General features: G+C 52.8%; 1 protein-coding gene across 2 annotated transcripts in view; it reads right to left on the reverse strand.

Moving 5' to 3' along the window:
* RYR1 (ryanodine receptor 1) overlaps positions 1–16,295 on the reverse strand; it is a 166,725-nt gene that overhangs the window by 53,480 nt on the left and 96,950 nt on the right. Inside the window, exons 67-79 of one of the 2 annotated variants that reach the window (XM_026447687.2) lie at positions 14,642–14,882; positions 11,928–12,015; positions 11,734–11,826; positions 11,126–11,140; positions 9,594–9,764; positions 8,060–8,119; positions 7,335–7,472; positions 6,699–6,811; positions 6,421–6,517; positions 6,057–6,163; positions 2,146–2,197; positions 1,951–2,016; positions 3–102 (exon numbers count right to left, since the gene is read on the reverse strand). In XM_026447687.2, the coding sequence (XP_026303472.1) occupies positions 3–102; positions 1,951–2,016; positions 2,146–2,197; positions 6,057–6,163; positions 6,421–6,517; positions 6,699–6,811; positions 7,335–7,472; positions 8,060–8,119; positions 9,594–9,764; positions 11,126–11,140; positions 11,734–11,826; positions 11,928–12,015; positions 14,642–14,882 (1,341 nt within the window). The remainder of the gene's footprint in view (positions 1–2; positions 103–1,950; positions 2,017–2,145; positions 2,198–6,056; positions 6,164–6,420; positions 6,518–6,698; positions 6,812–7,334; positions 7,473–8,059; positions 8,120–9,593; positions 9,765–11,125; positions 11,141–11,733; positions 11,827–11,927; positions 12,016–14,641; positions 14,883–16,295) is intronic. The other variant, XM_026447688.2, reaches the window with a different exon arrangement.

The raw sequence follows: 16,295 nt of genomic DNA on the forward strand, positions 1-16,295 counted from the left end.
ACCTTTGCAGGCACTGATCATCTGCAGCACCATCTCGGCTGCCCCCCGGGTGTGTAGTCGTGCTTGCTGGTATAGGAGCCGCTGCTTCTCCATCTCTTTCTCCTGGGCAGGGAGGCAGACCCATGGGGGCAAGTCCAGGCTTTCCAGCCCAGCCTTTCCCCCTCACATTCTCACTTCTGCTCTCCCTGTTCCAGCCACTCCTTCAACCATGAGCTCCTTCCATCCCCTGGGGCTCACACCCTTGATATAGCTCCTGTACCTAGCATGGGGCTAGGCATAGGGCAAAATCCATATAAATCAGAGCTGGGCATGCAGCAGTCTTAACCTGGGCCCATGGGCCTCCAGGCCATCTGTGAACTTGGATGATGAAAAGTTACATCTTTATGTTTTCACCCTTTAACAGAAATGCAGCATTTCCTTCCTTTATGGATAAAACCATAAATCACAGCAATATTAGCAAAACCTGTGGTTTTGTCACCAACAAAAATCACAGATGTGGCTGGGCGCAGTGGCTCACGCCTGTAATCCCAGCACTTTGGGAGGCTGGGGCGGGGAGATCACGAGGTCAAGACCATCCTAGCTAACAGGGTGAAACCCCGCCTCTACTAAAAATACAAAAAATTAGCCGGGCGTGGTGGCAGGCGCCTTTAGTCCCAGCTACTTGGGAGGCTGAGGCAGGAGAATCGCTTGAACCAGGGAGGCGGAGCTTGCAGTGAGCAGAGATCACACCACTGCACTCCAGCCTGGGCAACAGAGCGAGACTCTGTCTCAAAAAAAAAAAAAAAAAAATTCACAGATGTTTCCATACCACATTATTATTAATGTATATTCCATATCACATTATTACTGCAGAATTAGAACTATTTCCTATTCAAATTCTTCTCTTCTGGTCCAGGAAGAGAGACCCACAATGGCTCAAAGATGTCTTTAAATATCACTTATGTTCATCACTACTTCTCAATTATAGAGGCTGCTGGATCCATTGCTAGATCTTTTTTTTTTTTTTTGAGATGGAGTCTCACTCTGTCACCCAGGCTGGGGTGCAATGGCGTGATCTCGGCTCACTGCAACCTCCACCTCGTGGGTTCAAGCTATTCTCTTGCCTCAGCCTCCTGAGTAGCTGGGATTACAGGCACGTGCCACCACGTCCAGCTAATTTTTGTATTTTTAGTAGAGATGGGGTTTCACCATGTTGGCCAGGCTGGTCTTGAACTCCTGGCCTCAGGTGATCCACCCGCCTTGGCCTCCCAAAGTGCTGGGATTACAGGTGTGAGCCACTGCGCCCTGCCTTAGATCTTATTTGATAGGTTAACAATGTGCAAATACTACTGGATCACAAATTCATTTTTAAAATATTTTGATAGCTATTCAATACTTGTTTCCTCTGCTATGAATTCATTTTATACATTTAAAAATATGATCCTGAGAAAGTCTTCACCAGGTGCCAGAAGGGACTCTGGCACAGAAACAGTTAAGAAAACTATGAAGTAAATGCTTGCTGACTGTCTCAATGAATGAATGGATCCGTGAATTGCACATTTCCTAGCTCTTTCTTGCTGCCTGGCCTTGGCATATACTATTTTCCCTATGTGGAACATTTTTCTCTTTTTCTTCAACTGGCCGGCTCCTTTTATCCTTCTGCTCAGAAGTCCCCTCCTCCGAGAAGCCCTCCCTGATACATTTTCCTGCAGCCTGGGTCAGGCACCTTGCTTGGGCTGCTGTATCCCCACGAGGTTCCCCCATCATCATCCCAGCTCTGACCCCTCTGCCTGAGCTTCCCCCATGACCATGGTGCATACCCTGTGGTGTTAGTTTGGCTGGTGTTATCTGCCTCCCCAGTGGGACTGACTTGGTCACTGCTGTGTCCCCAGAGCTTTGCTGAATAAATGGGAGATGACTGCAGTCAGGGTCCCCCATCCCTTCCCTCCAGGACCTCCTGAGCCCACCTACCTCAAAGGAGACCTCAACCTCCTCTTCACTTTCGCAGTTCTCCCCTCCCTCCTCCAGGTGGCAGCTCTGGGGAGGGGGCATCAGTTAAGGGATGAACAAAGCAGACCCCTCCATCCCGCCCCAGCCCTTTTTGTGGACAAGCACTGCAGGTGGGGAGAGGGAAACCTGCCCCAGATGAGGTGGGTGGGGCCTCACCTTTGCCATGATATCAGCATAGGCCATGTACAGGTAATCCTCGTCCAGTTTGCTGGGGAAGTAAGCAGGGGAGTGGTCAGGACCTGGTGGAGAGGACCCCCATCTCATAAGAGCTTCTGGGCTGGGCACGGTGGCTCATGACTGTAATCCCAACACTCTGGGAGGCTGGGGCAGGCAGATCACTGGAGGTCAGGAGTTTGAAATGAACCTAGTCAACATGGTGAAACCCCATCTCTACTAAAAGTACAAAAAAATTAGCTGGGCATGATGGTGTTTGCTTATAATCCCAGCTACTCCGGAGGCTCAGGCAGGAGAATTGCTGGAACCCAGGAGGCAGACGTTGCAGTGAGCTGACATTGCGCCACTGCACTCCAGTCTGGGTGACATTCCATCTCAAAAAAAAAAAAAAAAAAAAAAAGCGCTTCTGGTTTCCTTTGGAGGGCCAACCCTCCCCATACTCAGGCTGTGTGGCTCAGGTGGCTGGAGTGGCCATTGCCAGGGTGGCTTATGACAGATGCATGGCCGATGAGGACTTTTATCTGTGTGGCCACGATGACAGGTAAGAAATGGTCATGTTGGCCGGGCGCGGTGGCTCAAGCCTGTAATCCCAGCACTTCGGGAGGCCGAGATAGGCGGATCACGAGGTCAGGAGATCGAGACCATCCTGGCTAACACGGTGAAACCCCTCCTCTACTAAAAAATACAAAAAAAAACCTAGCCGGGCGAGGTGGCGGGCACCTGTAGTCCCAGCTACTCGGGAGGCTGAGGCAGGAGAATGGCGTGAACCCGGGAGGCGGAGCTTGCAGTGAGCTGAGATCCGGCCACTGCACTCCAGCCTGGGCGACAGAGCTAGACTCTGTCTCAAAAAAAAAAAAAAAAAGAAAAAGAAATGGTCATATTGTCCATGCTGTCCAGTAAAATCCATTCTGGGAGTTGTTGTTTTGTTTGTTTATTTTGTTTTTGAGGCAGGGTCTTGCTCTGTTGGCCAGGCTGGAGTGCAGTGGTGCAATCAAGGCTTACTGCAGCCTCGACCTCCCAGGCTCAAGTGATTCTCCCACCTCACCCTCCTGAGTACCTGGGACTATAGGCACATACCACCACACCTGGTTAATTTTTCTATTTTTTTGTAGAGATGGGGTCTTGCCATGTTGCCCAAGCTGGTCTCGAACTCCTGGCCTCCCAAAGTACTGGGATTAAAGGCATGAGCCACCACACCTGGCCCATTCAGTGAGGTTTGCTGGAGCTAATGGTGGAGGCACTACCCTTCCACTGGGGATGCTAAAATGGAGTGATGGAAGGCTGGAGCTCCCAGGATCCTCTTGCCACCTGTCAGCCCAATAACAAGTATGATCAGATCAATCCCTTTCTGCTTGGGTCTCCTGTACAATGGCCAACACCTGCTGAGTGTTTGCACTAACACCATGTCAGTGCCTGTTCTAGGTGCCTTGCATATATTAACAAACTGACCCTCACAGTCATTCAGCTGGGTGGGTATGTTACTAGCCCTATTTTATAGGTGGGGAAACTAAGATACAAAGATGCTTATTGGCTGGGGTCACACAGCTTGCACTGGGACTCAACCTGGATGGCCAAACTGCAGAGACATTGCTCTCCCACAGGATGCAAAATGGGACACTCGAATTCTTCGTCACCTTGCAGCCCGAGATGGCCTCATGTCAGAATTTCTGGCCAATGAGATCTGTGTGGAAGCCCACCAGAGAGATAAACAGACCAAAGATCTCTTGGATAAAGAGACCAAAGAAGGCTGGGCGCGGTGGCTCACGCCTGTAATCCTAGCACTTTGGGAGGCTGAGGTGAGCGGATCACCTGAGGTCAGGAGTTTGAGACCAGCCTGGACAACATGGTGAAATCCCGTCTCTACTAAAAATACAAAAAAAAAAAAAAAAAAAAGAAAGAAAGAAAAGAAAAATAGCTGGGCACGGTGGCATGCACCTGTAATCCCAGCTACTCTGAAGGCTGAGGCAGAAGAATCGCTTGAACCCAGGAGATGGAGGTTGTAGTGAGCCAAGATCACGCCATTGCACTCCAGCCTGGGCAACAAGAGCAAAACTCCGTCTCAAAAAAAAAAAGGGCAAAAAAAAAAAAAGAGAGACCAAAGATCTTGCTAAGGGTGAAGAGTGGGGAGCCCTTCTCCTTCTTTCGGCCTGGCATGTGGCTGTGATGCCTGGAAGTGCAGCATCCACCCAGGACTACAGACAAAAGCTAAGAAAGGCAGAGCAGAAAGCTACAAAAACCCTGGGCCCCTGTCAGTGTCCCTGTGCCACTGCCCAGTCCTGAAGTCTTTAGCTCTTGACTTCACGTTATATAAGAAAAATAAATCCCTGCCAGGCGTGGTGGCTCACGTCTGTAACCCCAACACTTTGGGAGGCTGAGTGGGGAGGATTGCTTGAGCTCAGGAGTTTGAGACCAGCCTGGGCAACATAGTGAGACCACCATCTCTACTAAAAAAAAAAAAAAAAAATAGCCAGGCATGGAGGCACATGCCTGTAGTCCCAGCTACTCAGCAGGCTGAGGCAGGAGGATCTCTTGAGCCTGGGGTGATGTGGAGTGGGGGGGGTCTGAGCTGCAGTGAGCTATCATATGACACTGCATTCCAGCCTGGGCAAGAGAGCAAGACTGTCTCAAAAAATAAAAAATAGGCCAGGTGCAGTGGCTCATGCCTGTAGTCCCAGCACTTTGGGAGGCCGAGGTGGGAGGATCACTTGAGGTCAGGAGTTTGAGACAAGCATGGCCAACATGGTGGGAACCCGTCTCTACTAAAAATACAAAAATTAGCTGGGTGTGGCAGTGGGCGCCTGTAATCCCACTTGCTTGAACCTGGGAGGCGGAGGTTGCAGTGAGCTGAGATTGTGCCACTGCACTCCAGGCTGGGTGACAAGAGTGAGACTCTATCTCAATAAATAAATAAATAAATAAATAAATAAATAAATAAATAAATAAATAAATAAATAAAACAAAATGAAAAATAAATCCCTGTGCCTTCATGCCTTTATCCACACAAAGGAGCTGCAATAATCCGTCTCACAGTGTGGCAGTTAAGTGAGAGGATATAGATGTCACCGCTTAGCTTGGTGCCTGACACATAATAAGCATTTGATGAATGGCTGCCTGCTATTGTCAGCAATAGCGGCAGCAGCTGCGTCATCTGCATCACAATTATTTATTACTAAGCCTGTCATTAGCCCACATGAAGCCTTTGAGGGAATTAGAGAAAACTCCCCCACTACTTCTGTCTGTTGGAAATTTGTCCTACATATGGATTTTTTTCATAATATACTGATTTTATTTGAGCAAGACACTTTCTTCTAGAAAAGCCTAATTAATCTACATTGTCTGTGATGTGAACCCCTCAGAGATGCCCTTGTGAACTGTTCAGCTATGCAACGGTGTATGGTGGCTGTGCCTGTCCTAACAAAGTGACATTTATGTTTCTTTTCTTTTCTTTTTGAGACAGAGTCTCACTCTGTTGCCCAGGCTGGAGTGCAGTGGTATGATCTTGGCTCACTGCAACCTCAGCCTCCTGGGATCAAGCGATTCTCCTGCCTCAGCCTCCTGAGTGGATGGGATTACAAGTGCCCACCACCAAGCCTGGCTATTTATTGTATTTTTGTAGAAACGGGGTTTCTCTATGTTGGCCGGGCTGGTCTTGAACTCCTGGGCTCAAGTGATCGCCTGCCTCGGCCTCCCAGAGTGCTGGGACTATAGGCGTGAGCCACTGTGCCTGGCTGGCAAAGTGACATTTAAAGATCTGTCTGTCCTGGGCCTCCCCAGGACCTGGAGGACCTCTCCTGAGGCACAGGGAGGCTGCTGGGCTGGAGTTGGGGGTGGCCAGGTGACCCTCTTTCCCAGGACCTTGGGGGCATTTCTGGGGCCCTAGGAAGAGTCCTCACCTCTTTTCCGTCAGGGCAGTGCGGCTGAAGTGCAGGACCAACTGGTGCAGGGGGTCTGGCTTCTTTTCTTCCACCTCTTCCTCCTCCTCCTCCTGCTCCCCAGCTTTCTGGGGGGAGAGCAGAGGCTTGGGGAGAGTGTTTCTAGAGTCCCCTTCTATCAACTCCCCCAAGTCCCTGTTGGTCTGGATTTTTTTTTTTCTCTTTTCCCACATTCTGCGCCCTACTTTGGTACTACTCAAGCCAGGAGCTGGCATTTCTATACCCCTTGATGTGGAGCGCGACCCCTGGAGGTGTACCAAGGGTGGCCTCCACCCCTAGCCCTATCCAGCTCGCCCCCCACTCCCCCAAGCGGGCCCCAGCTCACTGAAAGGTCATCTATCATGCGGTCCTCAAAACTGTGGTCTTCAGTCAGGATCCATGCAGCCTTGTAGCTCTCCAGGAACATGTTACATGCCCGGTGCCTGCAGGGGAGAGGTGTGACGTCACTGGGACGCGCCCTCCTCCATGCCTCCCGACCTCCCATGCGCCTGTAGCCCCCAACCACCCCCAAGGCGCCATCACGTTGGCCCTCCAGTTTCCAGACTCTCCAGCCACCCTTTCTCCGCAGCCCTTCACGCCCCCTTTGTCCCTGGGGGGCCTTACGTGGGCAGGTTGTACAGGGGCGTCATACGGAAACAGGCCACGACTGCCCGCCGGCGCTGCTTGGACAAAAGCTTGTGCCACACGGCCTTCTTAGACTTGTAAGGGTGCTCGGTCTGGGGAGGGGATAGCGGGACAGTCACATCCCCAGATCCTGCCCCTCTCACTCCAGGCCCTGGATGAAACTGCCCAGCTGTGCCCAAGTCCATATTCAGGCACGACACACACGGCAGAAGGAAAACCTTGTCTCCACCAACAGAGTCAGGGTCCTGACTCCGCCTCCAGACCTAAGTTTCCATCCTAGGCCTGGTCCCACAGAGCCAGGACCACGACCCAGGCCACGACCAATTCTGCGACCCACCCAAGGCCCTGCCCACGAACTCAACGCTTCTCCTCTAGGCCCCACCCCTAGATTTAAAATTCTGCCCCTTCCCTGTCCCGCCCCCAGATGCAAGATTAAGCAGCAGACACCTCCCCTTGATCCATTCTAAGGCTCACCTTAAACTCCAGGATCCACCTCCTGCCCCGCCCCAAAACCTAATAGTCCTCTCCAGACCCCACCCACATTCTTAAAGCCCCTCCCCGCTGCCAGGCTCCGCCCCGAGACCCAGCAGAAAGACCCCCTCCGGCCCCACCCACCTGGTCCAGGTGGTAGAGCACGGCTGACACTTCCTGGACTCTGCGCACGATTTTCTCGGGGTCATCAGCATCCTCCTCACGACCCGGGACGCCCCGGTACAGGGCCATCTGCCAGCGCAGAGACGGGGAGCCTTCGACCTGAGAGGAGGAAGGAGGGGTCGCCGGCATGAGGGACCCTCCCCACAGGGTCAGCCAGATGTCCTCTTTCCGTTTTTGGGAGCACTCAATGGATGAGTGCATGTTGAGGCCTTTATTCTTCATTTTGTTTTGAGACGGAGCCTCGCCCCCCTCACCCAGGCTGGAGGGTAGTGGTGCGATCTCGGCTCACTGCAACCTCTGCCTCCTGGGGCTCCAGCGATTCTCTTGCCTCAGCTTCCCCAGCAGCCAGGACTACAGGCACCCACCACCACACCCGTCTAATTTTGTACTTTTAGTAGAGAGACCGAGTTTCACCATGTTGGCCAGGCTGCTCCCGAACTCCTAACCTCAGGTGATCTGCCAGCCTCGACCTTCCAAAGTGTTGGATTACAGGCGTGAGCCATTGTGCTGGGCCTAATTGTTGTATTTTTAGTAGAAACATGGTTCCGCCACATTGGCTGGTCTCAAACTCCTGACCTTTGAGGTCTTTCTTCGATGCCTGGTCTTTGGTAAATGCTCAAACCTTCGCTAATATTGTGGTTATTATTCTGACTTGCTTCTTTTGCTTGCAGAGAAAGGAGGCATACCTTTCCCTGAAGGTGAAGGTTGTTGTTCAAAAATTCCCGGACCTCCTCATCTGTGTCTTTCTGGGGAGACAGGGCCAGGCTGGGTCACTCTGGAGGTCCCAGCCTCCTTCCTGACCCACAGCCCTTTCCTTCCAGGCCCAGTACCCCAGGAACTGAAGGGGTTTTTCTTGGGGCGGGGGGTCTGAGAGAAACAAAAGGATGCAGAGGTAGACAGGGATCGGAAGGGGTCCTAGAGGGGCCAGAGGGTCACAGAGTCACCTTGAAGATACAGTAAGGATTTGAGGGGCCTCGTGGGGGTTTGGGAAGAGGCAGAGGGTGACAAGAGGATTTCATCAAAGGTCAAATACGGCCAAAGAGGGATGGTTGGGGGTCAGAGTGGGGCAGGGAGTCTTTGAAGATCAGAAGGGGTCAGCAGAGGTCATGGGGGGTCAGATAGGTCAACTGAGTCATTGGTTACACAGGGGCCAAAGGGGGCATCAGCAGGGGGTTCACTGGGGTTCCAGGACGGGGAGCCCTCAAGGACCAAGGTGAGGGGTCCATGGGACCCTGGAGGGCTCTCTGGGGTCCTGGCAGGACTCAGCAGTCCTGGGAGGTGCTTGAGGTCCTGAGGGAAGTGGTGTCCTGGTGGTGGCAGGGTAGCAACTGGGTGGTCTTTAGTGGCCGGGGGTGAGTAGGTTGTCAGGGTGTTGGTGTGGTCCTGGGGGTAGGGCTATAGGGGTCTGGGGGCAGAATCCTGGGAGGGTTCTTTAGGGCCCCCGAAGCTGGAAAGGATTGGAGAGGAGGGAGATTGTCCTTGTTGTCCCATACAAGGGGTAAGTGGGGTCCCGGGAGGCCGCCTCAACATCCCAGCGAGCTTAAGAGGTTCTAGGGCCCAGGTCCTTTGGTCTCCAGGACACCTGAGACCTCAGAAGTTTGGGTGCAGTCCTGGGGATGGGTCATGGATCCTGGGGAGTTACTCAGGGTCACAGGGGCTCCCTGAGCCACTGAGAGTCCTTGGGGGCTTAATTGGGCATCAACAGGGCCCAGGGGGAGGCGTCAGCAGGGTCCTGAAGGAAAGGGATGGTGAGCCGAGGGCTCAGGGGGAACCCGGACGTTCAGTCTTGGCGGGGAGGGAAGGAGGGGTCATGAGGGGCTCAGTAGGTCCCAAGGGGCTTGAAGGGGAGTCTCAGGGGGCTCATCTTGTTGGGAGGACTCTCAGGGTCTCAGAAGGTGTTCCAGTGGTGGAGGCAGTGGGGTCCTGCAGTCCTCATGGGGGTCCCAGGGGTCCTAGAGCTTTTCTAGGTTTCAGTGGGGTTTCAGTGAGGGCCCTTAGGTCTGTGGTGCCCTGGCAATATCTTGAGTGGGGTCCTCAGGGCATCCCAGAGGGCCCAGTGAGTCCTCAGGGTCCTGGAAAAGAACTCAGTAGGGTCTAAAGAGAAGGCTCCCAGGGACCCGGGGGGCTCAGTGGGATCCTGGTTGTTCCCTAGGGTCCCAGGGGCTCAGTGGGTGCCGGGCGGCATCCTGGAAGGTTCCAAGGACGGGGCTGGGCAGGCACCAGGGCGTAGCGGGTCTTGGCCAGCGTGATGAGGTCCTGGTCGGTGGGCGCGCACATGTTCAGGCCGATGGGCAGCATCTTCTTCAGTGTGGCCACGATCAGTGACGTCTGCACAGAGTACCGGTCCCCGCGGCGCTTCTTCTTGGTGCGTTCCTGGTCCGAGCCACCGGACTGTGGGGACACAGGGCTCAGCACCAGCCCAAGCCCCAATCCCAATCCCGCCCCAACCTGCGGCCATCATCCACACCCCAGGCTCCAGTCTGGACAGCAGGCGCTCCCTCCCCAACGGCCGAGGACACCTCAATTCCACCCCAGCCTTGCTGACCCTACACTTCAGGCCTGCAGCCGTGACCGGAGACCCTCCAGACCCAAGCCCACAACCCAAATTCCCAGTTGCTTGTTTTTTAAACAAATGTATGTTTAGAGATGGTGTCTTGCCATGTTGCCCAGGCTGGACTTGAATTCCTGAGTTCAAGTGATCCTCCTGCCTCAGCCTCCCAAATAACTGGGACTATGGGCACACACCACGGTGCCTGCCTGGCTCCAATTTCTAACCCAGGCCCATCCAGATTTTCCCCAATTCTGGGCCTATCTCAACTTCTAGCAGTCATCTTCCAGAATCCCCCAGGAACCCCAATACCACACCCCGTCCACAGCATGCACAACCCACACTTCACATCCCAAGACCGAGTTCTCAAGAATGAAACAAAGATGCAGGCCCACAAAGAGTTCAAGAGACAAGACAAGTTGCAAGAAAAAGACACTGAGAGACTGAAAAAGACAAGGAGACAGGAAGACCAAAGATGCAAGACACATCCAGAAAGACCTGGAAGCAGAGACACGGGGCACAGAGTCCCACAGCCGTGTTCTGGAGCCTTGGGTGCAGACCCGGGGGCAGGGCCACCTCAGTCATGCCAATGAGAAGCCCTGATGACAAGCTTTGGGCAGAGCCACATCCACGCTGGCTGGCAACTTTGAGCATGACCCCTGTGCCAGGCACTGCTGCAGGCTACACATGCAGCTTCTCCCTGCGTCCTCGCAGAGCCCTGGGGTGGGGCCACTGGCTGGATGTCCTCAGAGGCTCAAAAGGATGACCCTTGGCCAAGGTCACACAGCTGACTATCAAGACAGGATTCTAACCCCAGTCCATATAGTCCAGAGCCCAAGCCTTAAACCACCGCACGGTGAGGGTGCTGCCCCCTCCCCAACCATGCGCCGCGTGCCTCTCCCACCCCCATTACCCTCGATCTCAGCCCAAGATGCTTTGGTAAAAGCTGAGAGTTGCTCTTTTATTCTTTTTTTTTTTTTCAGAACAAAAGTCCAAAAAAAAAAAAAAAAAAAAAAAAAAAAAAAAAAGAAGAGAAAAAAAGAGAAATTGCCAAAAGGGGGGGGGGGGGGGGGGGAGGGGGGGGGGGGGGGGGGGGGGGGGGAACAGAGGGGGGGGTCTTCGCGGGGGGGGGGGGGAGTGCAGAGGCTGGGGGAAGAGGGCATTAGCCAAGAGACATGCGGAGGGTCCCAGATGTGGGGCTGACCTGTGTATCTCCCGCCTGCTTCACCGGACCGCAGACAGAGACAAGAAGGGTTACCCCAGCCCCGCAGAGAAGCCCAGGCCCAACTCCGACTTGCCAGCACCCCGCCTCCTCTGCCCCACCTGCCATGTAGTCTCTAGCTGGGCATTTCCAGGCCTTGGCTTGGGGTAGGGGTCATTTTTGGGACCTGAGGAGGGCAGTTCTGAGAAGGATAGGGAGGAAAGCAGGAGATGGGATAATGGGGAGGGGAAGAAAGAAATGGAAGAGGGGAAATGGGGAGGCGGAGGAGGAGGGTGATGGGAGGAGAGAGGCTTGGAGAAGACGAAAATGGACAGGAGGGAGATGGGAGGAGGGAGAAGATACAGGAGGAAGAAGGAGACAAGAATGAGTGAAGAGGGAGATGGGGAGGAGGAGGGAGATGGGAGGAGGGAGAAGATGCAGGAGGAGGAAGGAGCTGGGGAACAAGGGAGAGAAGGTAACAGGGGCTGCTCTGAGGGCTGCAGGGAATGCGCCCAGGACAGGCTGGCTGGGTGAGGGCAGACCAGGTAGGAAACCCTAGAGGGTGCTCCCGCCCTCTCTGCCAAGTGCTCCTCCCAGAACCAAGCCCCCACCTTAGCCATTTTGCTCTTGTTGTCCGCGGTCAGGAAGGACATGTTGTTGATCTCGTTCTGGACCACAAAGTTCTGCTCCTCGCGCTTGAAGTTCTGGTGGGGGAAGCAGTGTTGGAGACCAGAGAGGTGAAGGCAGGCGCCTGTGGGCTGTGGCTCCTCTGGTTGTGGGGAGGGCGGTTGGGGTGGGCACTCACATGGGACTTGGACCAGTAGATGAAGATCTCGCCCACCATCCTGAACAGCTCCTCCGCGCTGGGATTCGGCTCCGTCAGCCACTGCGCCCTGAGGTCAGCGGAGGGGAGGTGAGGGAGGGGGTGGAGATCCCAGGGAAGGGGGCTGCCCAGAGAGAGATCTTGGAGGAGGAGATGGGGGCCAGGAGACATCCAGTCAGAGGGATGGGGTTTCAGGGTCTTCTGGCCATTCAGGTGAACATTTAATTCTTTTTTCTCTGTCTCAGCCTCCTGAGTAAGTGGGACTACAGGTGCCCAACACCATGTCCGGCTAATTTTTGTATTTTTAGTAGAGACAGGGTTTCACCATGTTGGCCAGGCTGGTCTCGAACTCCCGACTTTAGGTGATCCATTTCCCCCCCGCCGGCTCGGTCTCCCAAAGTGCTGGGATTACAGGCGTGAGCCACCGCGCCCAGCCGAACATTTAAAATTTTTTAATGATCCATTCTCTCTCTCTCTCTCTGAGACAGGGTCTCTATCTGTCAGGCTGGAGTACAGTGATGCGATCTCCGCTCACTGCAGCCTCGACCTCCCAGGCTTAAGCGATCCTCCCATTTCAGCCTCCTTGAGTAGCTGAGACTACAGGTGCACGTCACCATGCCCATGCCTGGCACTACAGGTATGCGCCACCACGCCCGGCTAATTTTTGTATTTTTAGTAGAGACAGGGTTTTGCCATGTTGCCCAGGCTGGTCTCAAACTCCTGAGCTCAGGTGATCCACCTGCTTTGGCTTCCCAAAGTGTTGGGATTACAGGCATGAGCCACTGCACCCAGCCATAAAATTTCTTTTTTTGGGGGACAGGGTCAGAATCTAAGTAGGTTCACGTATTTTATTTTATTTATTTACTTGTATTAAAGAAAAAAACCCTTATTGAGACAGGATCTGTCTCTGTTGCCAAGGCTGGAGTGCAGCGGTGTAATCACAGTTCACTGCAGCTTTGACCTCCTGGGCTCAAACCATCCTCCCACCTCAGCCTCCCAGTCCCAGCCTGAGGCCAGGACTACAGGTGTGTGTCACCATGCCTGACTAATTTTTGTATGTTTTCTTTTTTTGTAGAGACAGGGTCTAGCCATGTTGCCTAGGCTGGTCTCAAACTCCTGAACTCAAGTGATCCTCCTGCCTCAGTCTTCCAAAGTGCTGGGATTACAGTTGTGAGCCACTGCCCCCGGCCCCAAACTTATTTTTATCTGCTCGTGAACATTAAAGAGATGGTATAATTTGTAGTTTATTTCTTGGTTTTCTGGTTTCTTTCATGCCACCTAACATTTGTGAAAGCCAATCACATTGTGTATAGAAACAACTTGTTCACTCCTACTGCCATAGAGTCTTCCGTTGTATGACGAAACCACAATTTGTTCATATTTACTGAGTTAAAAATGGAACTACATCCAACAGCAGAGAATGTCACATGACCACCAAGACAAAAGGGGTGAATCTATATGTCTTTTTTTTTTTTTTTTTTTTTTTTTTGAGATGGAGCCTCGCTCTGTTCCCAGGCTGGAGTGCACTGACACGATCTCAGCTCAGTGCAACCTACGCCTCCCAGGCTCAGGCGTTTCTCCTGCCTCAGCCTCTGGAATAGCTGGGATTACAAGCCTGCGTCACTACACCTGGCTAATTTTTGTATTCATAACAGAGACAGGGTTTTGCCATGTTGGTCAGGCTGGTCTCAAATGCCTGACCTCAGGTGATCCACCCGCCTCGGCCTCCCAAGGCAATTACAGGCATGAGCCACCACACCCGGCCTATATGTCTTTCATGGTGTATTGTTACGTTTAAAACACAAAAAAATCACAGCCAGGTGTGGTGGCTCACTTCTGTAATCCCAACACTTTGGGAGGCTGAGGTGGGTGGATCACTTGACCCCAGGAATTAGAGACCAACCTGGGCAACATAGTGAGACCCCATAAAAATACAAAAATTAGCTGAGCATGTTGGTGTGAGCCTATAATCCCAGCTACGCAGGGGCAGAAGCAGAGGATCACTTGAGCCCAGGAATCAAGGCTGCAGTAAGCCATGATCATGCCACAGCACTCCAGCCTGGGCAACAGAGCGAGACCCTGTCTCAATAATAATAATAAAAAAAAAAAGCAAACTGTTCCTTACAGTGTCATGCATAGTGACAAAGAAATCGACACGATTCAAGTGTCCAGCATTAGGAGAATGATAAAAAAATCACATTGGCCAGGTGTGTTGGTTCATGGCTGTAATCCCAGCACTTTGGGAGGCTGAGCCAGACAGATCATGAGGTCAAGAGTTCAAGACCAGCCTGGCCAACATGGTGAAAATCTGTCTCTACTAAAAATACAAAACTTAGCCGGGCATGGTGGCATGCGCCTATAATCCTAGCTACTGGGGAGGCTGAGGCAGGAGAACTGCTTGAACCCGGGAGGTGGAGGTTGCAGTGAGCCGAGATTGCACCACTGCACTCCAGCCTGGGCAACAAAGCCAGGCTCTGTCTCAAAACAAACAAACAAACAAAAACCCCAAAACCAAAACCAAAAAGAAACAAACAAGTGGGCTGGGTGATGTTGGGCCAATGTTCTCAAAGCAAGAAGAAACCAGGAGGAAGAGCATTGGAAGAAGTTTCCAGCCAGTCAGGAGGCAGAGATCAGTTGGGGCTGGAGGATGCGGTAGGTCGGGGCGTAGGGCGTGGGGATGGCGGGGCGCCGCTGACCTGTTGTTGTCCACATAGCGGATGAGCAGCGGATACAGGGCGTACAGGTCCCGGCAGAGCACGGAGAACTCGTCCCGCACCAGCAGCTCGCCCTCCTGGGCCTCGGCCTTGGCCTCCAGCCGCAGCTGCTCCTCCTCGGACACCACCTTCCCTGCCCTCTTGCGCAGCCGCCCGATGGTGGGGATGAAGTGGGACTGCAGGAGCTCCGGCCGCGCACGGCTCACGATGGGCTGTGCGAACACTGCAGGGGCGCGGTGGGCTCCTTTGCCACCTCCGGCCTCTGATACAGGCCCCGACCTCCGTTCCCAGCCCGACTCCCTAACGGCACCTCCGACCTAGCAGCTGCCATAGGACCCCAGCCTGACCCTAACTTCGGACATCGTCCCTGAACACCGATCCCAGCCATAGCTCCTGACCTGAACCTACCACCCTGTCCCTATCCTATGACCCCAGCCTGGCACAAATCCCTGACTTCTGACCTCTAACAACTGAAGCCTCACCTGTTACTTCACTTTTTTTTTTCTTTTTTCTTTTTTCTTTTTTTTTTGAGACAGAGTTTCACTCTTGTGGCCCAGGCTGGAGTGCGATGGTGCAATCTCGGCTCACCGCAACCTCCGCCTCCCGAGTTCAAGCGATTCTCCTGTCTCAGCCCCCCAAGTAGCTGGGATTACAGGCGTCTGCCACCACACCCAGCTAACTTTTGTATTTTTGGTAGAGACCAGGTTTCACCATGTTGGCCAGGCTGGTCTCAAACTCCTGACCTTAGGAGATCCACCTGCCTCGGCCTCCCAAAGTTCTGGGATTACAGGTGTGAGCCACTGTGCCTGGCCTGTTACTTCATCCTTAACTAGCATGACCCCTGACCCCAATCTTTAACCTCTGACCTGGCCCATAACCAGACTCTTACCTCACTATGTGATTCCTGGTCACTATGTGACCCCAAGGTCATGCATGGGCTTTTTACCCCAGCCTGTGGCCCCTGACTCTGGCCTCTGATCCCAGCTCCTGATTTCTAGCTTGACCCTGATCCACAACCTGTTTCCTTACACAAAACCTTTTTTTTTTTTTTTTAAATAATAGAGACGAGGTTTCACCGCCTTGTCCAGGCTGCTCTTGAACCCCTGGTCTCAAGTGATCCACCCACCTCGGCCTCTCAAAGTGCTGGGATTACAGGCATGAGCCATCGTGCCTGGCCCTTACCTGAAACTTCTGAATCAGGAAACCTAACGCTTTGATGATCTTTTTTCTTTTCTTTCTTTTCTTTTTCTCTCTTTCTCTCTCTCTCTTCTTTCTTTTTCTTTTTCTTTCTTTCTTTTTCTTTTTCTTTCTCTCTCTCTTCCTTCCTTTCCTTTTTTCTTTCTTTTTTCTCCTTCCTTCCTTCCTTTTCTCTTTTTTTCTCTTTCTTTCTTTCTTTCTTTCTTTCTTTCTTTCTTTCTTTCTTTCTTTCTTTCTTTCTTTCTTTCTCTTTCTTTTCTTTCCTTTTGCTTTGTTTGTTTGTTTTGAGAGAGTATATCGCTCTGTCACCCAGTCTGGAGTGCAATGGTGTAATCACAGCTCACTGCAGCCTCCAACTCCTGGGCTCAAGAGATCCTCCTGCCTCAGCCTCCCAAGTAGCTGGGACTATAGGTGTGTGCCACCACACCTGGCTAATTAA

Source organism: Piliocolobus tephrosceles, chromosome 21, assembly GCF_002776525.5.
Source record: "Piliocolobus tephrosceles isolate RC106 chromosome 21, ASM277652v3, whole genome shotgun sequence".
Lineage (NCBI taxonomy): Eukaryota > Metazoa > Chordata > Mammalia > Primates > Cercopithecidae > Piliocolobus > Piliocolobus tephrosceles.